General features: G+C 42.2%; 1 protein-coding gene across 3 annotated transcripts in view; it reads right to left on the bottom strand.

Moving 5' to 3' along the window:
- Positions 1-26,202, bottom strand: part of CFAP47 (cilia and flagella associated protein 47) — a 503,999-nt gene that overhangs the window by 144,910 nt on the left and 332,887 nt on the right. For all 3 annotated transcript variants that reach the window (XM_053311021.1, XM_053311022.1, XM_053311023.1), the window contains one exon: positions 25,217-25,320. In XM_053311021.1, the coding sequence (XP_053166996.1) occupies positions 25,217-25,320 (104 nt within the window). The remainder of the gene's footprint in view (positions 1-25,216; positions 25,321-26,202) is intronic.

Below are 26,202 nucleotides of genomic sequence, written 5' to 3'. Positions count from 1 at the left end.
GTCACTTCTCTCTCAACCTAACCTACTTCACAGGGTTGTTGTGAAAGAGAAACTCAAGTATGTAGTACACCACTCTGGGCTCCTTGGAGGAAGAGCGGGATATAAAATGTAAAATAAATAAAATAAAAAGAAATATATAAATAAATATGGGTGAAATTCGATCTGGATTTACAATGGTTGTTCTTTCTGAGCCTTTGCAGAGACCTGTTGGGGGAAAGTTCAGACTTATTCCAAGAGTTCTTTGAAATATTAGAAACATGGCACAGGGCCAAATCTGAAAGCTTCCCACCAATCCTGAATGCTTCCCCCTGCACTTTCTCCAGCATTCCCCGCCACCAGTTCCTCCCCTTCTCTGCTGGGATTTTGGTTTTAATTTTTCCTAGCATAATGTACTCAGTTGAGGACTTTAAAATGATAGATTCTAGCACTCTCAGTGATAGTGGTGGCTTTCAGGCATGCTTGGGAGCTTCAATTGTATTATTATATATTTATTCAAGGATATATATCTTTATTAATTTAATTTATATACCACCTGACTCCAAAGGGTCTAGGCAGTTCACAAAGATGCATACAATAAAAACAAACTAAAAAAAAACCCAACCTGTTACAACAACAATGTAATTTTTTTTTAAAAAAGCATTCAAAGATTACTAAAAGCCAGGCTAAAAAATTACATCGTAAGGGCTCTTTTAAAGGCTGATAAAGATGTTAAACCATGAATGTCTATAGGGAGTGCATTCCATAGCCCAGGAGCAACTACAGAGAAGGCCCACTCCAGAGTCACCACTAGACAACCTGGCAGTATCCGGAGACAACCTCTCTCAATTACCTCAATGTGCAGTGGGGATTATGCAGAAGAAGGCCGTCTCCCAGGTAACCCAGTCCTAAGCCACTTAGGCCTTTAAAAGTAATTATCAGCACTTTGTATTTTGCCCTGAAAGCTATTGGCAGCCAATGAAGTTGTTGCTCATTGTAGTAGTCAAGCCTAGAGGTTACCAGAGAGTGCACCACCGTTCTGAGATCATTATCTTCAAAGAACTGCCATATATCCTGCTATCCCTATACTGTAAACAATAGCCCAAGAAGCAAGGGTGTAACCACTGTTGCACCATGTGTTGCACATTCACCCATATATTATTTTTTCATGCTCTCCCCATCTTGATTGCATGCTGATTTGGAATCAGGTGATATGAAGGTTATATCTGTGGTCATGACTGTTCACATATGCAAGGGTTTTAAAATTTGTATTAACATTTTATTAAAATTTAAATGAGATCACACAATCAAAATAACAACAAAACCCCATAAATGCATCCCAGACCCTTCACAATGATGAAGAAAAGAAAAGGAAAGGGGTGGGTGGGAATGGAACAAAACAGAATATGACTTCCATCTAAGCCTGGACCAACCACAAGTCACAGATATCACGGATCCATATTTGAATCAGAGAAGAGTTCAACAAAACTTTCCAAATGTTAAACTTGCTTAGTCTGTCCATTTCCTAAATGCATTGTTTTCTCTGGCAGCCAGAGCTGTCATCTCGTTCATCCAGTCTTCTATACCTGGAGCTGCAGTGGCTTTCCATGACTGAAGAATAAGCCTTTTAGAAATCCATAAAGCTCTAATAATCCATTGTTTCTGGCTATCTGAGAGACCAAAACTGGGGTGTGGAGGGACAAACCAAGAACAAACAACAAAGACTAGCGTAACAGAATTACTACATCTTCACACAAGATCAGAGTGTTATGTAGCAGTCACTGAATACTCATATTCCTAGAGTCAAATAAATTAATATTGCAGATGTCACTGATGCTTTTTTTAAATCATTGCACACACTTTAGACCAGGGGACAGAAGAGATTTGGACAGGTGGCTTTATTTTGAATGAATGACAAGAGCGTATGTTGAATATGATGTTTTACACAGTATGACAGCTATCATAAGGAATTAACAGAACATCTCTTTGTCCTAATGGCCTGTGATGTTCTCTGATAGATTAACAGACAGAGATCATGCGTGGAATTAGCCTTTTTAGCAAACAGACGTTTTATTTGCAAGGTTTATAGCCTGTCGTTCCTCTAGGGAGTTTGATGCAGAATACATAGGATTATCTCATTTTATTTTCCCAGTGATCTTGACTTGCCCAAATTAGCCAGTGAGCTTCATGGCTAAGCAATAATTTCAAGCTGAAGCTTCCACATTCCTGTCTAATCACTACACCACTAGCACACACAACTTGTACACCTAAAAATGTGACAGGTACATGTTTTCAAATACGTGTATCATATAATAACACTCATCAGGGAGCCAGGCAACCATGGGAGTAAGTTGATTCAGTCAGGTACTCTGGACCTCATTGCAACATTTATTGCCATTATTGCAATATATGAATTGGGGAGACAATTGATTGGCACCAGCGTCAAGACAGCAACCATCTCCACGGTTTCACCAACTACCCCATTAGCACAGCCCTGGATTAACCATAAGGCAAAACAAGCACGTGCTTAGGGCATCAAGGGAAGGGGGGCACCACAGAGTTTCTCCCCTAGCTATCATGCCCTTAACGCTTTCACTGAACATAAGAACATAAGAACAGCCCTGCTTGATCAGGCCCAAAGCCCATCTAGTCCAGCATCCTGTTTCACACAGTGGCCCACCAGATGCCACTGGGAGCCTACAGGCAGGAGTTGAGGGCATGCCCTCTCTCCTACTGGGAGGTAGGTTACTCCTACCTCCATCCTACTCCAAAGGCATTCTTCCTTTGAGGCTGGAGGTGGCCTATAGCCCTCCAACTAGTAGCTGATGGTAGACCTCTCCTCCATGAAGTTATCCAAACCGTTCTTAAAGCCATCCAGGTTGTTGGCTGTCACCACATCTTGTGGCAGAGATTTGCACAAGTTGATAATGCGTTGTGTGAAAAAATACTTCCGTTTGCTGGTCCTAGATTTCCTGGCAATCAATTTCATGGGACGACCCCTGGTTCTAGTGTTATGTGAGAGGGAGAAGAATTTCTCTCTATCCACTTTCTCCACACCATGCATGATTTTATAGACCTCTATCATGTATCCCCACAGTCATCTTTTTTCCTAAACTAAATACCCCTAGGTGTTGTAGCCTTGCCTCACACGAAAGGTGCTCTAGGCCCCTGATCATCTTGGTTGCCCTCTTCTGCACCTTTTCCAGTTCTTCAATGTCCTTTTTTAGATGTGGTGACCAGAATTGTAAGCAGTACTCCAGGTGTGGCCTCACCATCATTTTGTATAAGGGCGTTATAATATTAGCAGTTTTATTTTCAATCCCCTTCCTAATGATCCCTAGCATGGAATTGGCCTTTTTCACAGCTGCCACACATTGAGTCGACACTTTCAAAGAGCTGTCCACCATGACCCCATGATCCCTTTCCTGGTCAGTCACCAACAGCTCAGATCTCATCAGCGTATACTTGAAGTTGGGTTTTTTTTTTGTCCCAATGTGCATCACTTTACACTTGCCGACATTGAAGCGCATTTGCGATTTTGTTGCCCACTCCCCCAGTCTGGAGAGATTGTTTTGGAGCTCCTCACAATCTGTATTGGATTTCACTACCCGAAAAAGTTTGGTATCATCTGCAAATTTGGCCACCTCGCTGCTTACCCCTGCTTCTAGATCATTTATGAATAAATTACTAAGTACCAGTCTCAGTACAGATCCCTGGGGGACCCCAACTCTTACTTCCCTCCATTGAGAAAACTCTCCTTTTATCCCTACCCTCTGTTTCCTGTCTTTCAACCAGTTAGCAATCCACACATGTACTTGTCCCCTTATCCTATGACTGCTAAGTTTCCCCAGGAGTCTTTGATGAGGAACTTCGTCGAAAGCTTTTTGGAAGTCCAGGTATACTAGGTCAACTGGATCACCTTGATCCACACACTTGCTGACATTCTCAAACAACTCCAAAAAGTTCATGAGGCAAGATTTACCTTTGCAGAAGCCATGCTGGTTCTCCCCCAGCAGGGCCTGTTGTTCTATGTGCTTTACAATTTTTCCCTGATGCTTTCCATCAATTTGCCTGGAACGGATGTTAAGCTAACCGGCCTGTAATTTCCCAGATCACCCCTGGATCCCTTTTTGAAAACTGGTGTTAAATGTGCTACTTTCCAGTCCTCTGGTACAGAGCCTGATTTCAGGGATAAGTTATATATTTTGGCAAGGAGGTCGGCAATTTCACATTTGAGTTCTTTGAGGACTCTTGGATGGATGCCATCTGGCCCTGGCGATTTGTTAGTTTTCAGTTTTTTCAGACAGTTTAGAACATCATCTCTTGTCACTTCTATCTGACTCAGTTCTTTAGCCTCCATCCCTGAAAAGTCTGGTTCAGGAACAGGTATATGCTCTGTATCCTCTGCCGTGAAGATGGACACAAAGAACTCATTGAGCTTCTCTGCAACCTCCATATCTTCCTTAATAATCCCTTTCACTCCCTCATTGTCTAATGGTCCAACAGCCTCCCTGGCAGGTTTCCGGCATCTGATGTATTTAAAGAAGTTTTTATTATTCCCCTGGATACTTTTAGCTAAATGTTCCTCAAACTCTCTTTTTGCCTCCCTTATTGTCACCTTGCATTTCTTTTGCCTCCTTGTATTTCACTGCCACACTCTTTAGTAGATTTTTTGTAATTGTTTTTATCTGCCACGTTAAACTTTCCTCTGCATTGTTAAAAAAACGTTTTCTTTGGCTCGGTGAGCAACTAAAGCTTCGAGAAACTACTAAACTATGTATCTGAATTAAAAAGTCATTGATTTGCGAGATTACTGTAAAGAGCAGTACAAAATATTGATAAAACTTCACATAAAAGATGGTCGTATGTTATGATGTCTGACCTTGAAGAAGAAATATTTTTCTCAATCATTCCTTCTGTTGCGGCTATTTATATGAAATTATAGGCAGTGGAACTGTTTTGTTTTACCTTAAAAAATCTAAAAGAAAACTTTTAAAAAAGGTATAAGTAAATCTAAAAGAAAACTTTTAAAACTTTAAAATGTATAAGTAAATAATGTGCTTGAGTCTTAATGTCTTGTCAGTTAAGCAATGGAGGGGGCTGGGGGGGCACCATTGTTGGGCTGTGCTTAGGGCATCAGTTGCCCTTAATCCGGCCCTGCATTAGCGGGCTGGCAACAGTGTCTCTGCCATGCTTGCTCTTTCTTCTCTCCTTGAACGGCAGGGGGTGGGACCCTTTCTTCTGCTCCAGGTCCTGCCACTGCCTTCACAAATGGCAGGAAGAGCAGGGCTTGGAAGGAAAAGCAGGAATGAGAGTGGCAGCCATCAAGTAAGGGGTATGGAACTGGGAAGGGGGGCGGGCTGGGAAGGTCACATGGGGGATTCAGATTGCACAGTGACAGGACAATTTTGGCATATGGTGCGCTTTGTGTTCCACCTTGTTAGCAATGAGGACGGTAAGAGTACCAGGAAGAAGAAGAATCTACTTGTACCACTGAAGGCAGGATTGGTCACAGACTATTGTTGAGAGCACAAGGCAGGCTTGACAACATATGATGTGTGAAATAGCCATCAGTAGCTCCACTCTAGAAGATAATCATCACACAACCAGGAGGCAAATCCAGGATGTAATCCCACTCAATATAACAAATGATTCTTTTCCCTCTGAGCCCCCCTGTTGCTTCCTATAAAAATATTTCATTACATTGCTTAATATCCACTTTTAAAATATCAGCACCAAAGAGAAGGTACAATTCTTTCACAGAGATGTTGCCATAAACAAGACAGACGTTATAGCAGCAACAATAAGAGTTATCGCTGGCTGTATGGCAAATCTGGACCATTTTACTTATGTATGTATAATGAAAAAAATGAGTAGTATAAATAAATGAGAAAGATAACAATAAAGTTTAGTCAGGAAATATATTTCATCACAAAGATTGTGATATTTCTTTCCTACTATCCTTCACAAGACCCCTTGCATTTACAAAAAATGCCAATTTGAATTAAATATGCATAAAATGCTTTTAATGTTTTACAGATGGTGAAGTTATATTCCTCTAAATCATTCAGTGGCCTTTCATCAATAAGATGCATTTTAAGTTTGCAATAAAATACTTTAAAGCTCAGATTAATTGTTTTACTGCGGTAAACAAATTTTAGAGTCCCTTTACCATTTTTCCAGTAAGGCCTTCATAACTAAATCCCATAAAGATCATTTAAAATGTGCTTTAAGAGATATCTCTCTCTCTCTCTCTCTCTCTCTCTGACATCCAACTTTATTAACAAGTTGGCTGGCAACATTTAAAACGTTTACTTTTATCTGCTATAAAATCATTTGTTATAAATTGTTTGAATTATGTTCAGGTTGCATGCTTAAACCTTTCCAGGAACCAAAGTATTATCTCTGCTCTCCAATGTCAACAGATTCATGTGACGACGGCTACTACTAGTAGTACTATGAATATTTATATAGTAGTACAAAGCATTTACATGCTACTTTTCAACAATAGTTCACAAAGTAGTTTAGTAGGGATGTGCAAAAAGTTTCAACAGATAAACATTTTGACTAGAAATGGGCCATTTCAAGTGTTTCAAGCTTGAAACAAAACACCCTCCTAAAAAAGGGCTGGTTTCAGGCTCAGAGCAGAACAACCCCGTTTTGATCTAAACATTTTGATGTTTCAAGTGCTATTTCGGAAGCCTGTTTTTCTCTTGCTGGTTGGTTTTCTGGCACTAGCTGCCAACTGGTTTGCGATCTCTTTGCTTCTTGGTTGGCTTGTTATCATACAAATAAAGTGTTGTCATGGCCTACTGTGCCCCATTGGCTATGGGGAGGGAACACAAGAGGGAATTTCAAAATGTATTCAAAGAGAATGGGAGGCAGAGAGTCCCTATGCCTCTCTTGAAGAGGACATACCACAAGAGGAGGAAGGTAGGTTTGCTTTTGTGGTTTTCTTTTCTCATCAAGTAGCCATGGCAGTGGCAGAGGTAAGGAAGGGCCCGGTCAACTGCTGCTGCTTCTGTGGGGAGGAGCAGGAGCAGGGCTCAGGTGAGGAGGTCTCTGGGGATAGGGGGCTGCAGCTTGGCCAAAAGGCACCAGCAATGCTGTGGCTGTGACCAAGATGGGTGAGGGGGATGAAATAAAGGGATGGAGGAGTGACCAAGAGGGGTGAGGGGGATGGAAGCAACGGGATGTAGAAGGAGCAGCAGGAGTGCGGCTCAGTTGAGGGTGGAGAGATCTCTGAGGTGAGGGGCACTGTGGCACAGTGTGAAGGGATCAATCAAGTACTAGTGTGCAGATGCTCTGAGCGGGTTAAGCTAGTTAACAATTAAAAACAGAAACTATAACACACCATAAAAACAATTAACAGTTAAAACATTCAAAACAGTTTTAAAACCCTGGAAAACCACGTTACAAGAAGTTAAAAACATTTACAACAAATTAAAAACCCTGGAAGGCCAGGCTAAACAAATAGGTTTTGAGGGCTCTCCTGAAGACCAATAATGAATTTAAATTATGGATTTCTACAGGGAGTGCATTCCACAGTCCAGGAGAAGGTACAGAGAATGCCCACCTCTGAGTCGCCACCAGATGTACCGGTGGTAACTGGAGACGGACCTCCTCAGATGATCTTAACATGTGGTGGGAATCATGCAGAAGGTGCTCTCTATAGCAGTGTTTCTCAACCGCTGGTCCGCGGACCGGTGCCGCTCCATGAGCTGTTGGGTACTGGTCCATGAGGGTACTGGTCCGTCACACATAGAGGGGCGAGACCTGGGATCCATGGAGCCTGGGCGAGCTCTCCAGAGCACATTTCTAGGCAGGCAGCCCTCGTTGCTGGATAACATTAATTTAGCTTAGACGAACTTTATCCAGCAATGAGGGGTGCCTGGAAATGAGCTCCTGGTGGTGGCCCCTACTGGCCCCAAATTGTTTTTAGGGGCCTGGGGTTGGGATGGGGGGGACCGCTATACTAACTGCTGGTCCAGGAAACTGCACACGAAAAATGTACCGGTCCATGACTCCAAAAACATTGAGAAACACTGCTCTATAGGAACCTGGACCTAAGCTGGTCAGGGCTTTAAAGGTAATAACCAGCACTTTGTATTTTGCCCGGAAACATACTGGCAGCCAGTGCAACTATTTCAAAACAGGCATAATATGGTCTCTCCAGGTTGCCCCAGAGACCAATCTGGCTGCCGCATTTTGAACTAACTGAAGTTTCCAAACTGCATACAAAGGCAGCCCCACGTGGAGCGCATCACAATAGCCAAGTCTGGAGGTTACCAGCTAATGCACCACTGTGTTGAGATAATCGTCCTCAAGGAATGGACACAGCTGTTGAATCAGCCGAAGCTGACAGAAAGCACTCCTGGCCATCGCCTTCACCTGAGATACCAGGGTGAGGCCTTGGTCCAGGAGTACTCCCAAGCTGTGTACTTTCTCCTTCTGAGAGAGCGTAACCCCATCCAGGACAGGAAGATCTAAATCATCCCTCAAATTCTGAACCCCTACAATGAGTACCTCTCTCTTGCTTGGATTCAGCTTCAATTTGTTATTCCTCATCCAGCCTATTTCTGCCTGTAGGCAGGCATTTAGGGAATGAATGCCATTTCCTGATGATGCAGATGAAAATGAGAAGTAGATTTGGGTTTCATTAGCATACTGATAACACCCAGCACCAAATCTCCTGATGACCTCACCCAGCGGTTTCATGTAGATGTTAAAAAGCATTGGTGACAGAATAGAGCCTGGAGGGACTCCATATAACAGCTCCAATTTTGAGGAGCAATTGTCACCAAGCCTGCCCAAGAGATAGGAGCCTGCCCAAGAGATAGGAGAGATAGGCCCAAGAGATAGGAGTCTGCCCAAGAGATAGGAGAGATAGGCCCAAGAGATAGGAGCGGAACCATTGCAAAGCAGTGTCCCCTATCCCCAACTCTCCCAGATGATCCGGAAGGATTCCATGGTCAATGGTATTGAATGTCACTTTGAGATCCAAAAGAACCAATCAAGTCACACTGTCAGTTCCCCAGTAGAGGCCATCCATCAGGCTGACAAGGCTGTCAACTCCATAGCCAGTTCTACAGCTAGTTTGAAATGGGTCTAGATATGTCTCAACCCCATAGCTCTAAAGCCAGTTTGAAATGGGTCTAGATAATCAGTTTCTTCCAAAACCACCTGGAGCTGTCAGCCACCACTGTCTCAATCACCTTGCTCAACCAAGGGATATTGGAGATTGGCCTATAATTATCCATCACTAAGGGGTCCAGGGAAGGCTTCTTGAGAAGCGGACTAACCATTGCCTCCTTCAAACATGGACTCACTCTACCATCCCTTAGCGATGCATTTACGATACTGACTAGGCCACCTCCAACAATCTACCTGCTAGATAGAAGCAGCCAAGTCGGTCAACGATCCAGAGAACAAGTGGCAAGCCACACCACCCCAAGCAGCTTGTCCACATCCTCAGCAGTCACAGATTGAAACTGATCCAACCTAATACTGCAAGAGGAATTGCTCGACACCTCCTTCAGAAACCCTGCAGAAATAGTGGAGTCCCAGTGAGCTCTTTCTGCTAAACAGAGAGAGAATCATCGCTTTAAAAGGTGCCTTTTTGATAAGTTAGTAGAGGTAAAATAGAACAACATAGAACAACAACAACAACTGTTTATACACAACATTTTCAGCTCTAGGATGTTAGTGATACTTCCATTATCTCAGAAATAAGAGAATCTAATCTATGTAGACAGAGCTTTCATATTCGGTTAAACGAAGACTATATGCAACCCCACCTCTGTAAGAAAATTAGTTGCCTTATCAAAACACTGTGAGATGCTTCTTACGAGCAGCCAAGGCCAGGTTTAGGCAGCCAAGACTGGGCTTGACTGCCTGTGAGAACCGCCGGGATCCATGTGGATCCTGGCAGTGCAGCAGTGCCAAACCCAGTACCAAAGCCTGGCTCTCAGCCCAGGTTATTGCACTTAACCCAGCTGCCAGTTCTCACTGAAGCAGAGATGGGGGCCTAGAACACGCGTCCCCGGGGGGAATCCCCCAGAGCAACACACTCAGTGCACAGTGGGATACCCAGAGGCAAGAGCGACAAGTCCCTGCCTCAGAGTGATTCACCCTGCTCCGTGCTACATGGAGCAGCGCTGGTCTTGTGGGAGTGCTCCACGCTCCCACCAAGCATAGCATGGACATATGGGGGGGAGGGGAGGCAAGGTTTGCAAAGCCTTCATCCCCCACACACACACACACCTGGTAGGTCATATGAATAGCCCCTGTTGCTTTTCTCACCGTTCCAAAGCAGAAACCCTCCAAAACCCACCTCAAAAGAAGCATCCAGTGCTGGTGAAAGGCATTTGACACCTACAGCACAGCTTCACTAACAAACATTAATTTCCCCTATAGGTCCCCAGGTGGAGTATGTAGAATTTCACTGTGAAGTCCAAACCTTTTTATTCTTCAGATGTTTGCCCTAGGCAAGAGCCCCCAAATAAATTCCAAATGTGACTTTGGCAAAGTTTCAGTGTCAGCTCCAGTGAAGAAAAAACCCACAAAGTTTACTGTTGCACTTTCTCAAGAAAAAGGTACTATAATAGGGCAAGCAGGAGGGAAGGCCAGTGCTTTCTGGAGAACAGGATGCTGGAGTCGGTGGCCTTTGGACTGATCAGGCAAGGCTCTTCTCACTTCCTTATGTGCTTCTGCACAATGTTCTGTCCACTAGAGTTTTAAGCTGTATCCTTACTTATAGGATTTAAAATTTGCCAACCATCAATAAATAAGTATTCTGGATCTAATTACCTATGGCTTGATTTGTTTCTGAAAGTATCAGAGTTGTTTCACCCCCCCCCTTTTGCAATAATTATAGAATTTCTGAATTGCTACAGTTTTCTGCATAAATTAATTATAGAATTGCTTCAAAGAGCAAGTATGAACTACACAAATTGCTAATATCCTTGCATCTGCCAAAATTCTGTTCCTTAGTAAGTGATCCTCATCTGGTATATTTAATTGAACTCCTATTAAATTTTTCAACAAAGTATTTTTCCACCATTTGAAAAGGAGACCTCCTCTCCGTCTAACACTCCTGGAGGGCTTAATTGCAAACATTTCACATAAGAATGTTACTGTGTTAATATTATATTTTAAGGCTGCTGGTTTATATATCAACAGCAGAGAGATTTTTTGTGGAGAAATATTAGACTATAAAAGTTGTATTCAATTCAGTTTATTACGATCAAAGATCAGCACAATGAAACTTATATAATTCTCCTTCGAGCTTAAAATATAAAACATTGCAAACTTATTTACAAGTCATTCTAAATAACAGCTGAGTTGCCAAATTATTCAGAGAATAATTTCTGATAAATATCTCTAACACTACATAAATCGTTTGCCTCAAGTTAATGGCATAATCCAACTGAAAATTTAATACAAAACAATTTATAATAGATGGAGTTGAACCAGCAAGTGGGCCGGGGTGGATTTTTATGGCCAAATATATAGAATACTCATATGGGCAGCCTAGTCCAGGCTAGGGCAGCCCAGCCTGGGTGGGTCTGCATGTGTAAAGGGCAGGGATTGACAGGGGCGTATCTAGGGTAGGGCAGGCAGGGCACGTGCCCCGGGCGCCACTTGAAGGGGGCGCCATTTTCTAAAATTAATTTTTTTTTAAAAAGGCTGCTGAAAACAAAATGGCCACTGCGCATGCTCAAATGGCATCTGTGAGGCCCTAGGCCATGCCAGGACTCACAGAGGCTATTTGAGCATGCACAGTGGTCATTTTGTTTTCAGTGGCTATTTTAAAAAAAAAGGCCACCGCACATGCTCAAATGGTCCCTGTGAGGCCCTAGAGGCCAGCAGGGGGAGGGGGGACCTTTGCAGACCCCCTCACGGCCTTTAGGAAGCTCCCCAAAGGGGCTACAGGTTACAAAAAATTGATTTAATATAATATGTCACTGTACACATATTTAGTTTGGCACTATGTACAGAGAATCAGGGCTTGTGAATACTGAGCTGAAGCTTATGAGCTAGGATTGTATTCATTTCCTCTTACTTTGCTTCTTGTGAGTGAGTTGAATGTGATGTCTTAATAATATGACTATTAATGGTGAGTTTGTCTTTGAATCAGTGTGAAATCCTTAGTATTAAGGCCCACTGGGAGTTTCTTGCTCTCTTTCTCTCATTTTAACTGTCTTTCTGAAATACTAGACTATATTCCAAGCAGTGACACAGTTTACTCTGCATATCCTTTAATTATTTTCAGAGTATATGGGAAAAGCCAATTTCTCCATTTATTTTTACAACTAATGTAATAGTGATGCTACAATGCATAGTAGAGAATTAGACAGGCAATTCTGTTTAGTTTTCCAAGTATACCTCCACATAGTTTTGGGGTATTTCATGAGCCCCAGCATATTGAAATTTGTAGTTTCCCAGCATTTTTTGGTCTGGCTACGTCCACTGCTAAATATTTTTTGAAATATTAAAAGATTAACGAACTTGACTTGTATTTTTGAGCTATTATTATGGTAAAGTTATCTGAAAGATGGGTGTCAGATGTTTGGGCAGGGGGCGCAATTTCAGTGCTTGCCCTAGGCGCTATTTTCCTTAGATATGCCTCTGGGGATCGAGCCCAAGCTCACCCCTACTCCTATCCCCACCTTTGAACCCAACATTTAGCCAAGGTTAAGTGAACCTGCAAACATATGGAGGGTCAGCATTCATGTGCACAATCACCGCCAGGTTCAACAGTTTCCCCCGGCCTGCTGACACGTCTGGAAGTGACCGGGGGGGGAGGGGAGCAGCCGCTCCAAGTGTGGTAACTGCTCTAATGCAGGAAGCCGCTGTGCTCATAGTGTGGGCCACCCTGGGATGCACGAAGGAGAAGTCTTCCCTCTCCCGTTCATGTGGGTGTGCAGCAAAGTGAAGGAAAGAATGGCTGCTGCTCATCTGCCAGGGAAGGCAGTGAGCTCCTGCTTTTCCCGTTCATGACAGATTGAACACCGTGTATCATTTAGCCCTTAGTCTCTCTCCTAAACAATTATTGGTGTCACATTTCAAAGACAGGGGAAAGCTTTCCAAACATCAAAAAATATTTTATGTTCTTTTGTCAAGTCCGTGACCACCTCTTAGCCAGTCTGATTCATTTGTAGTAATATTCATTAGAACGCCAGTCTTATAACTATAGTTATAAGAGCATCTGTGCACTAATACTTGATTGCTCCCCTCACCCCTGCCACAGCCCCCCTCACTTCAGATATCTCTCCACCCTCACCTGAGCTGCGCTCCTGCTCCTCCATCCTGTTGCTTCCATCCCCCTCACCCCTCCATCCCTTTATTCCATCCCCCTCACCCCTCTTGGTTGCAGCTGCAGCGTTGCTGGAGCCTATTGGCCAAGCTGCAGCCCCCTATCCCCAGAGACCTCCCCACCCTCACCAGTGCCCTGCTCCTCCCCCCAGAAGCAGCAGAAGCAGCAGTTGACCAGGCCCTTCCTCGCTGCCACCACTGCCATGGCCGTTCATTCCCCTCAGGCCACTGACAGGCCCAGGCCCAGGCCCGTCCCTTGCCTGCCTGCCTCCCTCCACCAATGGCCTTGGTATCAGCAGCAGTAGTTGACTTGTCCCTTCCTTGCTGCCAATAGGCACCACCATGGCCACTCATTCCCCTCAGGCTGCTGACAGGCTCGAGCCCATCCCTCACCCTTTCTCTCTTTTCCTCCCTTGTTTTTCTCTCTTTCTCCTCTGCTCACTCTTCCCCCCCTCCCTTCCTGAGTTAACAGATCTTGTCCATCTTGTTTCCTCATCTAATTCACACAATGGTAGCCTCTTTCTCCTGAAGGGGCTCTTTCCTCCCTCACAACTCCTCTCTTTGCACACTCCTGCCCACTATCCATATATATATATATATATATATATATATATATATATATATATATATACACCTCTCCTCTACAATCATGAACATCTTCCGACGAATAACAGTTGCATTCCAACTGTCCTTAACCATCACAGGCGACTCCTCCCTATCTGCATATGGAATCCCCACTGCCCAATCACCGCGGTGCCACAGGCTCCTCCTCCCTATCTGCATATGGAAGCTCCACTTCCCAACCACCATGGTGCTTCTGCTCTCACAGGCTCCTCCTCCCTATCTGCATATGGAATCTCCACTGCCCAATCACCATGGTGCTTCTGCTCACAAACCCTCACGAGAGCTGCCACACACGGGATTAGCCATGGGTACGTCTTAGAGAATTATATAAATAGATGCTTTGATCCTGCTGAACATATCTTATTAATATTGTATTCTATGGTGTACACTATGTACTTGAGAAGTCTATGGATTCTCTACCAGCAGTTCTGCATTTTCCTTTAGAAGGCCCCAAACCTACCAAAGTAGTGGTTGAAGGCAAGCAATAATTGAGGGGTCAGTGATGTGGAGACTACAGAATAATCCCTAATAACTGAGCTAAGAGGCACCTTTTAAAGTGGTGATTCTCTAATATTTAGCAGGCGGAGCACAACTGTCCCTATCCAGCCCTAGCACAGCATCTCTCCAGTGGCTATTGCTGGTGTCTCCCTTGTGTGTCTCTTTAGAGTGTGAGATATTTGGGGACAAGGGCTCAACTTATTAATGTATTTATTTTTCTATGTGAACTGCTCTGAGAACTTTCGTTGAAGGGTGGTATATAAATATTCGTGGTACAGTAGTAGTAGTAGTAGTAACAGCAGCAGCATTAGTAGTATTCTGTGTAACTGCTAAAAATAAATAAATCCAATCTATGATTTGGGAGGTCGTCCTGGCAAAACAGAATTCCTTTCATTCCACAAATTTAGATAAGTGGCAATTAATTGGACAGCAGTTTAAGTACTAAGAGCTCTGGCCATCCGTGTTCTTGTGATGAAGCTTAAGCATGCATTATTTCTATGATATTACTAAGCATTGGGCCTGAACAGAATGGACTATGAGTCAATATGTCCAGTGTGAATTACAATTTTTTCTACATCTGTAGAAAGTTTACTCTTTGTTTCTGATATTTCTGTTCAGCTGGGCATGAATTAATGGGAATATTGTTTTTGAGAAAGATCTTTGTATTGTGCTGAAGTTCAATTTTAGCTTAATTTTTCTGAACAAGTTAATGAGATGACTTTCATGAGTATTAATCTCAGATATTCCACCCACCATCAAGGTACTCAACCAGCTGAGCTAAAACACTAATTAACTTGGTTGAATCTGTCATATCTACCTAATTCACACTATCTTCCAGCTCATGTAGGAAAAATTGTGCCAGTATGCTCCTTTGGTCATATATGCATTTATACGCATTCATTATATAAACACCTAAAATAATTAAACCTATCTAGACAGCATGTTTTTATACATGATCCTATGCATGTTTCAATGCGACTTACTTCCAAGGAATTGTGCACTGGATAGCAGCATAAGGCTGTAATCTAGAATAAATTAGGTTGCCTAATTCCCATAGACAGCAGTGGGATTTAAACAGTGCCTAACAGTATATTTACACTCTTTGCATTTTATTGGATGTTACTTGGGAAGAACTATGCACTTCAAGATAAGAGCTGACAGACATTTGTTTCTAGCTCTATTGACACATTATGTTCAACACATGTACAATCTATGAACAGTCTACACATGCACAGATCTATATGCACGTAAACTTATTCAGATATTATTTTCAATGCATGTACAGTAGTACACTTCCTATCTGCACCCTGAATTTGGGAGAGTCTGTGCCCAGGCTTACTTTTAAAATGTATGCATGTACATACATACAAACACCTGTATGTAAGCATGTACAACATGTATGGAGCACCTGATATCTTCTACTTATACCATCTGTCCAACATAGTGGACAATCATTTATCTAAGTCTCCGGGTTTCTACTGTAACGATACCACAAGGTACCTTGTTGCTCCTTTATCTTATCTGCAACAATTAGACATCCCCAGATATAGGTTGGCTTTTACACAGGCCAGATGTAGATGCCTTCCTTCTGCTGTCCTTGAAGGTCGCTACAGCAGGACTCCTTATGTGGAACGTCTATGCCCCTGTGGCGATGGGGAGGTTGAAACAATCGAACATGTTTTGCTTTATTGCTCCTTTTATAGGGACTTACGTTTAGAACTAATATTTCCACTGTTGGCTCGTTTCCCAGGAAATTCGTCTAGCCAACAAGTGGCTTTCCTGCTTGAGGACAGCATACCTGCCACTACTCAGAAAGTGGCGGGCTTTTGTGCAGCAGCTCGAAGAGTGCGCCAGTTTTTAATTAATAGTCCTAGTGCTGCTCTATAACCTTTTAGTTATAATATTGTTGATGGGTTAGACTGTTGACTTGCTTGTTTGTTTTTAAAATTATTTATATTTTAATTGTATTGTTTCCCCCCCCCCCTTGTTGTGCTGGTCGTAGACCATAATCAACTTTGATTGATTGATTGATAGTGGACAATCAATACTTTTTTTGGGGAAAGGCATGCACAGTAATCACTGCATTACATTCTCTATCTATCTATATAATTCTCCTGGGTGTGCCTTTCGAACGTACGTCCCGGCAGCCCAGCTGATTGGCTGGGCTGAGGGGGCGCCTGATTGGCTAAGGTGCACCCAGGAGAATGCAAGGCAGTGGCGGCGGGCCCGGCCATGCAAGGCGGCGGCTGGCAGGCCCAGCCCGGCCGCAGATGTGAGGCGGTGGCAGCAGCGGGGCGGCGGCGGCCTGGCCCGGCAGCACGGTGGTGGTGCAGGAAGAGCGAGGCAAGTCAGGGAGGGGCCGCCTGTGGGCAGCTGCCAACCATGGAATCATGAAAAGCCATTAATCACTAAACCCAGAGTCCCTGTGTATTAGTCACTAATTCACAGTTAAAACTCTGGGTTGCGCTTTCCGCATCTTCCCGACCCCTCAGGGCTCTGCTCCTCGGTTCCTCCTTGCTCTCCCCCTCCCCCTCACAGAAATCTTTCCATCATGGGGTCTTTTAATCTTTCTTTTGAGGGTGGGGGAACGTGATTCTAGGGGTTACGTGAGTCGTGACCCACACAGCTCATCATCTCCATCCCAAACGGAGACGGTTTTAAAAATCAAGGTGCAGGCTAGAAGAGCCGAGGGTGAAGCTGCTTTATACCAACGTCAGACTCTGCATTGAGAAGCAGCATCAGTCAGGTCCTAAAAGAGAGGATCTTTGAAAGGGAGGACTCGCCCTGCCTGTCGCCGCCTCCGCCGCTCTTTTCCCTCCTGCCACGGAGATAGTAGCTAGGGGAGAGGGGGCCATGTTCACCCCTCTCTCTTGCAGCCCTCAGTGAGGGAGATAACAATGAAAATAGGGAGGGTTGGAGCTGGGGGGGCGGGCTCTTAACCCTTTTGCTCAATTATAGCTACACCCCCCTGCCTCCTGCAGAACATTCTCCTCTCGCAATCCCCCTCCTCTTTTTCTTCCACCTTTAAACTACATTATATAATTTATTCCCTATAAAGTTATGTGTATTCCTCTTTGTATATTCAGATACAGACAAGTATAAATGCAGATCAGAATCGCCAGTCCAAGTGGTTCAACCAAAAGCAGTATCTCAAGTCCGCCCCCCACCCTAAACCAAACACACCAAAGGCAGCTCGCCAATACCGTCGTTGGGTCTCCTCCATCATTATAGCGCAGAGGGATAAGAGAGCGTGGGGCAGAGGGAAGGGCAAAAGAGTGTGGGGCAGAAGGGAGGGAGAGTGGGTCGGGGGGGGAACAGCCAGCCCCAAAGACTGCACAGATGCTCTGTGCGGGGTCAGCTAGTTGTAATGAATCTGTAAAACTGCTATTACTTACTCGCCAACAGGAACTAATTACTAGGCACAATTTTTATTTCTCACTAGGTATTCAAGTTGCTGATATTTATCTTTTTTATATCTGATACTGCAGCATCCCTTCCAAATACTTATTTTGAATACTTATTTGACTGGCAGATCATGCATTGGTAACTGAACTAACAGTTTTGTTAATACAAACTGAGAATTGTGAGTGTGAAAAACAGAAAACATTTGTGAGTTAGAGGGCAATGTGTCCGTACTGTACAGTATGGATGATGATGATGATGATTGTTGTTATTATTATTACATTTATATCCCGCTCTTCCTCCAAGGAGCCCAGAGTGGTGTACTACATACTTAGGTTTCTATTTCACAACAACCCTGTGAAGTAGGCTAGGCTGAGAGAGAAGTGACTGCCACAGTCCATGTACCAGTCCAAATTTGGACCATTCAGCGGTCTAGCAATCCAGTCCGCAATCTGGTGGTCTGATCCGGTCGAACCTTTAATCGGTCCAGTGGTTCAAGGTGGTGCTGAGAGCACCTTTCACTGATGAGCAGCACCACACTGTGCGGAGATCAGCCCTAGCTGGTATTAAGAACATAAGAACAGCCCTGATGGATCAGGTGCAAGGCCCATCTAGTCCGGCATCCTGTTTCATACAGTGGCCCACCAGATGCCACTGGAAGCCACAGGCAGGAGTTGAGGGCATTGATGCTTTAACCGGATATTCTAAGGACCTGGACCTTCTGCATGCACAGTTTGTGTTCTGCTACTCTACTAGTACAAACTAGCAAACTACAATCTTCCCCAAATTTATATGCTTTCATCAGACTTGGCCCCTCCTTCTACAGGTCATAATATCATAGGGCTAAAGGGGACTAGAAAATAATCTAAGGTCAACTTTCTGTCTCAAGGCAGGCTGCTCTCCTGTTCTTCGCTAATAAGCAATTTCCATGCAATCTATCCTACTGCATTTGCAAAATGCTACAGTGATATTCTATAGTGCTATAATAATTAACTGCACTAATGTAAAGAAATGTGATAACATTCAATGACTTTTTGAAAAATAGTATGTCAAAATCTGCTTCGAGAAACAAGAAGTTTGATGAATACCAAACTGTAGATCTGTTTGTCTCATTTTAACAACGCTTGCTGAGCAAACACAATGTTTAAGGTTGTTTTTTTAAACAAACCCTCATTTTCATGGCATCATCACTCACCCAGCCCTAGTTGCTTTAAACCTTATGATGCATTTAATATAGCTCTTAGAAAGCCATATAAGCCAAGAGCAGTTTCAGTCACTGAAAGAGAGTTATTGCACATTTGCATCAGTGGAACAAAACCTGTCCACTTCAATATCTTATTCAGCCATTAATTGTGAAATTTCACAAAGTGGTTCAACAGAGAAGAAAAGCAGGCTTTATATACTTCTCTGTGGGACAGTATTCAATCAGCCTTCAGCAGTATTTAAACACTTGGCATCAGGCCTCTGTTCAGACTATGAGGTCAGAATGCTGCTTTTATGTTTGAAACATATAAAAGCAAAAAGCTAATAAGTAAACTATATCCAGGTAGTTGTCATGTTGGGCAATCCTTTTTCACATTAGCCCATATCAGTTCTTACAATGAATAGGGCTTTGCGTCAAATCAGATCCAATTTGATACAACCCTTATTGGCAGCATTTTGCTTCACATCGTTTTTGATGCAAAATTGCTAGTATTGGTACTACTCCTAAATGATATTTTCCATATTTTATCAGGCTGCTCTGAACTCCATTCAATAATCAGATGTCTGTTAAGATGGCATCATCAATATCAGTTGCTGATGATGGCACAAAACCTGCTTGTCACTGTTGATGTACCACATATAGAAAATGCTGAGGAGGGGAAGAGAACAGTGATAGGATTTGACATCCCTGCTTCTATGCTTTGGACTTGAGGTCACTCCAGGCATGCTGCAATTGGTTTATCTCCCTTCCAATCTCAGTGCTTGAGGGAAAGGACATAGAATTGTACGTTGCAAGGTGCTTTCTGTGAGCAACTCCTTCAGGGAGTGTTAGGAAGGTGCTGCTTGTCAAAGGACGTTGCAATTAAATATTGTTGACCTCAACTAAATGTATTTATTTAAGGCAAACGATCAAATGGCGCGGGGGGTGGGGGGAGAGACTGCCTGCTTCTCTGACCTGGCACTTCTGCATGAAATGGGGTGGTGGTGGTATCAAGTACTAAGAAGGGTTCAACATCATCTGTAAAAGAAGTCTACCATGCCTGAAAGTATTATTCAGTTTTGACTTTACATACATTCCAAATCACTGGAACACATTCCAATGATTCATCATTCCTATTGCCCATTATATCCTATGGGATGATGCATCTACAGTATCTGCTAACAATGCATCAAGCTATTTGATCGGCTGGTATAAGTATCAGATGCACTACTCAGTAATCACCTGCATACAATTTATGTATTATTTCTCTGAGTAAACCGCCCTGAGCCATTTTTTGAAGGGCAGTATAGAAATCGAATGAATGAATTGAATGAATCAGATCTGATAATTTTGTCCACACACAGCCCTAACAAAAAATAGGCCTCAATGACCATTTTTCAGTCTTTGCATTGAACAGAGTAGATGTTTTGTTGTCTACCCTAACGCCCTAGTACCACAGAACCAATTGTAATACTGTACACTGAATTATTTTACATATATCAAACATTTTCATTCAAGACATAGTCCTTTATTCTCCTTTTGTAACTACTTGTACTATTTGCCAAGATGATCCAATCCAATTTATTTGCCAGAGACCTTTTAATTATTAATTATTAACAGTCTTCCTAAAGTTCATATTCTTTCATCAAGCATCCTACCATTGTTCTTTCACTGCTTTCTAAGCTGCCAGGTATTGTGAAAACACAATTTTAAAAATCAACCTTAGGATATGGTTCACAACTAAGACTTCAGGAAGATATTAACAAAATGTCAGCTCTGTGTAAAGCACTCACTTTAGAACTTATGCAAAAATCATAACCATTGTTATGACATTATGCTCTTTCATTTATAAAATGATATAATTATAAGCATTATCAATGCTTATACATCTATAATTATATGCTTTTGAAGAGATGAGGATTGCACTTTAAAAGTTAAAAAGCAGCGCTGTCAATGAAATTAAACTCTAAAACAAACCTTAAATCCTTCTCATACTCTCTCGTAGACAAATTAATTGACACAATTTCATTTTGTCCATGGAAAAGATATCAAGGTAAGCACTAACACTGGTAAATATCATGGCACTGTGTCAGAATCCTCTCTCTGTGTTAGGCCTTTTAAGCTGCCATTGCTTGGTTGCAACTTATCTGTTTCTCATAAATCAGCTGAGGCCTGCAATTCACCCAGTCTAGTAAGAGACATTCCTTGAGCAGAAACAAGCTTTAGAATGTGCATTCATTTACTGATTTCATGTTGCATGCATAGATCCCTTTGTTGTATGCCCAAATCTAGCAATTCAGGCCACAGATATTTCCCATTGCTGAATCAGTGACCACTCATCCAGCACTGAACACATGGAATACAGGCTCTCACTATCTCAAACTGTACCATGAAAGGTCACTCAGTACAGTGAAAGGTGACGACTAAGTGTCATCCCTGTTTTGCCAGTACGCATTATGCAGTCAAGCTAGAATGTGGGTTGTTGTTTTTTAGAACTCGAGACTTACAGCAAGAAACAGGATATTGTTAGAATTTGTGTTTTGCACATTCAGGTCCATAGATTATGTTCAAGATGGCATTTATTTTGTATAGTGGGAATTACCACACTTTTTCTCTGTGAATGCATTAGAAAGCAGATGCAAAGACTGACTTTCTTAACTATGGCAAAAATACATTGGTGTTGCCATTCCCATGTTACAAGGAATATGCAATTTCTTACATGTGAGTGTGGACTTCCAGGTTTGAAAATTAACTTGGAAATTTGGCCTTTACTGGAATGTGTACTTCTCATTGTCAGAAATTAAACCCAACTAAGCATCTTCTCATCAGACACAGATGTGTTTTTAAGGTGCAGCATGCTCACTTACTATGAATATTTTAAAAGCACATTTCAAGAATGGCATACATATTCAGAGAACCATTTCAAAACTGTATATGAAAAATGGGCATTTTTGTTTTGTTTTGCCATTTCTCCCTGAATAACTGCACTATTTCCCCTATCAAGTGTGCAACAGTTTGCATATTAAATAATCACCTTTCTGTTCCAGATACAAATGTGGCTGATGGGGAACCTATATGACCAGAGATTATATTTTCATAATGCATTAACAACTTAAACATGCTGAGTTTGAAAATACTTGTAAACAAGCACACTGTGAAGCAATTTGCTTATTTTTGTGCTACCTTATAGAAATCTATCAAAATCAATTTGTCACTATTGTAGGCAGTGACAAATCAACAGTGCTCTTTAAGTCTGTCATCATTACAGCTTTGTGAAACGTTGTGATCTCATTTTGTAGGATTACTGGTTTTATAAGCAGAGTTTTCCCAGCTTTGAACACTATAGCTTCCACTATAAATTCTGAACTGAGATATAAATCTAAGCTGATATGATTTTTGTTAATTTTATTTTTAAAAATCACTCTTTTCATAAAAGAACAACCTCAGTACTGCAGAGCATTTTGCCTGGGCCTGACATCTCCGACAAGCAGGCATTTACTGCATGTCAGTTTTCTGTGCTTGAACCTCTACCATAGATTTACAGTACAGTACAAATTTTCTTTTTCCTTTTGTAAAATTTGGGCAAACTATTCAATACCGAGAAACAGTGTGGGTCTATAATCTGCAAAGAGAAGTTTAAAAGGAGAAAGACACACAAAACCTTGCATTCACACTCTTGTTAGGCCAGAGTTCACGCAGCCAATGTAAATTAGAATTATCATGTGATAAATGATATTCACAATATGATAGGCTTACTGTACCCTCAAGTTGGGGCTGTTGACCAGCTAAAATAAATCAAAACACCAGCTCAACTGCTTTGGTGGCATCTTCCCAATTGTGCAGGTTGGGTATGTTGCACCATTAATTGTTGTACATGATACCAGAAAGACATTTGGTTAATTATTGCAACAAGTGAGAGGTGGCCTGCTAATGAGGTATAGTGAGGCAGTCATAGGTCTCTGACCCCATTAGGATGAATCAAGATGTTAGAAAAGACCACCCACTTGGCAGTTAATATCTTGAGTGGTGGAGCAAGGGGAAGCCTGGCAGCAGGCTACCTGCACATTCCACTCACTTGGAGAAATAAAAGGCACACTTGAGCCTCACAGCAGTGACAAGTGTCAGGAAGGAGAGGGTAGAATAAGCAGATTGCTGGCTTTCTTCACTGATGTCAACCAGTCTTGACCACCTTGGCTTAGCTGAGTCTTGACCTATTCTTTATGTATGCTTCTACGGAGGCCAGAATAATATATGCACAGAAATGGAAGAGTAATGAACTGCCTTCAAAAGAAGATTGGATGATAAAAATTTTGGAATATGCGGAGATGGCAAAACTTACAACACTGATAAGAGACCAAAACTTAGAATGTTTCAAAGAAGATTGGAAACCATTTTTGTTGTATCTAAAAAATTATTTTCCTACTATGGATCTTACAGCAGGATTTGAAATTTAGGGGAAAAAATGCAGGTTGGGTAGATTAACTGTGTTTGTAAGGGTTTAAATTTATGTTTTGAATTATTATTATAGCAAGGGTAAATTTTATAGCTGATGTTTCACGAGAGAGGTGTGCGGGAAGTCCATTTTTGTTTATTCTGCTTGTTATGAATGATAATATTATTATTGTTGAAATCAATAAAAATTGAATTTGGAAAAAAAAAAAGAAGCCCACTGATGCCAGTCAGGTCACAATCAGAGCATGTGAAGTTATGTTTTTTGGCCCCATTATGCATCATTTTACACTTACTTACACGGAACACTTTGGATACTTTGTTTTGGGCTGTATACAAATGAGACTTGCATTTTGGGTGGTATACAAATGTGTTAAATAAATAAATAAAAACTTTGTTGACAAGAAGTATATAAATAGTTGGCAAGCAGTATATAAATAATAGTAGTTGTAGTTGTAGTAGCAGTAGAACCTCATCTGCCACTTTGGTTTCTATTCACATTATTTGAAGAGTTCCTTTCAGTACTCTTAAAAATCTACTTCAGTTTTCACATCCTTATAAATCCTGTGTCTTCTGCAAATGTGGACACTCTAGTGGACACTAACTCCAGATCAATGTTCAGCTAGTTAGAGTGCACGGGTCCTAAGGCAGTTCTTTGAGGGTCTCTACTTCTTACTTTCTTCCACTGTGAGAATTATCAGCTTCTGTTTTTTAAACAAGATTTAAGGGGCACTTACTACCTTCTTATCTTATTCACTGATTATTGAGAAGCCTTTTGTGAGGGTTCACTGGTTGTCCTTTGGTCTAATCTCAGCTTTGATGTTCTCCATCTGTAAAATGGGTAAAGGTTTTCTAGAATGTGTTTTAAAGGTTAATTCCTTTATGTGCCACAAGTGTGTGTGTGTGTGTGTGTGTGTGTGTGTGTGTGTGGTACCTGCCTGTACCGGTGGCGGGCCGGTGGCAGGCCGGTACCGGTGGCGGGCCTGCAACCACTGGTAGCGTGCCTATATAGTCCTGGGCAGCCACAGCTCCAACAGGTGGAATGCAGGAACTAAAACTGCCCAGTCACCTTTGGCCACAGTCCTTCAAGGACTCACCACCACAGACAGTCCTGGGGGAAGCAGAAGAGGAGGCAACGAGGCAGGTACCCCAGCCTCTCACTGATTTCATGTCATTGATTTTCATTGACTTCAGTGAAACACACTTGTGTTAAAATGTGCTTTGGTTCACAGTCAGAACTACGTTAAATTAAAATACTTTAGCCTAACTAAGTTGTTGATCAAGTTCTTTAGCTATGGCTGTAATCCCAAACATTCATACAAAATACATGCTAGCCAAGTATACTCATGGCTGCATATATTAAACTGTATGATGCACAGGTCCTGTGCCATGACAGTTTAAAACTTGGCCACTGATTTATTGAAATATTTCTTCCAGTTTTCAAACAAAAGTGTAAAGACACATAATAAACATTGCTAAGGCTGCAATCCTATGAATACTTACCTGGAAGCAACTCCTACTAAACATAGTGAGACTTACTTCCAAGTAAACACGCATAGGAATACACTGTTAGGCACTTGCCTGAGCATCTCTTCCCTCCCATCCTCAATATACAGGCTGCAATTAGCCTTGTCCCTCAACAGAGAAGCTGCCTTTAATCCAAAAACTGAATATACATTGTAATTCTAGTATAATATCATGTGATGCTATCCAAAATACACCAGTGGGGGAAAAAATATATTGTACCATTAGTGAAAGCCATCTTACCAGAACCGCACATTCCACATCCATAATTTTTTCTGGTTCTGCTGCTATACTATTTATTTCCAGAGAAAACCACACTTTGCAGCCTGGTGAACTTTGTCCTAAACCTGGCAAAGAAACAAGGGGGGGAAATTACAATGTACACAGATAGCAGTTGTGTCCCTTCATGTTCAAATAATATAGTCTGGGGTCCAAAGAGCTGCTTAGGTACATGCAAGGGGCTTGCATTAGAAGCATAAAAACTGGATTCCCCCCACCCTTTGAACAGGATCCATCACCCCACACAATATCACAAACTTCCTTTGAAGTCCCCCATGATTTCCAAAGCTGTTTATCAAGTGGTAGGATGAGGTGGGGAACCACAGCTTTAAGAAAAACACGTGTGAGGCCTCTATGGGCCTTACAGTCTCTGTAAGCATCTTTGCAGTTATTTGGATGCTGGCTAATATATGAAAAATAAACTCAAAAAATTATAACCAAAACAATTTAAAAATAATACATTGTTGAAGTACATGAGGTATCTCCTTTTTCAATTAATTATTATGCACATAATACTTGAAGTACATGGGGTGCCCCCTCTGGGAATAGGGCTATAGCTCAGTGGTAGAGCACATCCTTTTCATGCACAAGGTCCCTGGTTCAATCTCTGACATTTCCAGGTAGAAATGTAGGAACATAGGAACATAGGAAACTGCCATATACTGAGTCAGACCATTGGTCTATCTAGCTCAGCACTGTCTTCACAGACTGGCAGCAGCTTCTCCAAGGTTGCAGGCAGGAATCTTTCTCAGCCCTATCTTGGAGAAGCCAGGGAGGGAACTTGAAACCTTCTGCTCTTCCCAGAGCAGCTTCATCCCCTGAGGGGAATATCTTGCAGTGCTCACACATCAAGTCTCCCATTCAGATGCAACCAGGGCAGACCCTGCTTAGCTATGGGGACAAGTCATACTTGCTACCATAAGACCAGCTCTCCCTGTCTGAAACTCCCT

This window comes from Hemicordylus capensis, chromosome 3, assembly GCF_027244095.1.
Source record: "Hemicordylus capensis ecotype Gifberg chromosome 3, rHemCap1.1.pri, whole genome shotgun sequence".
NCBI lineage: Eukaryota > Metazoa > Chordata > Lepidosauria > Squamata > Cordylidae > Hemicordylus > Hemicordylus capensis.
The sequence above is the reverse complement of the archived record's forward strand: the minus strand, read 5'-3'. Positions and strand labels throughout refer to the sequence as shown.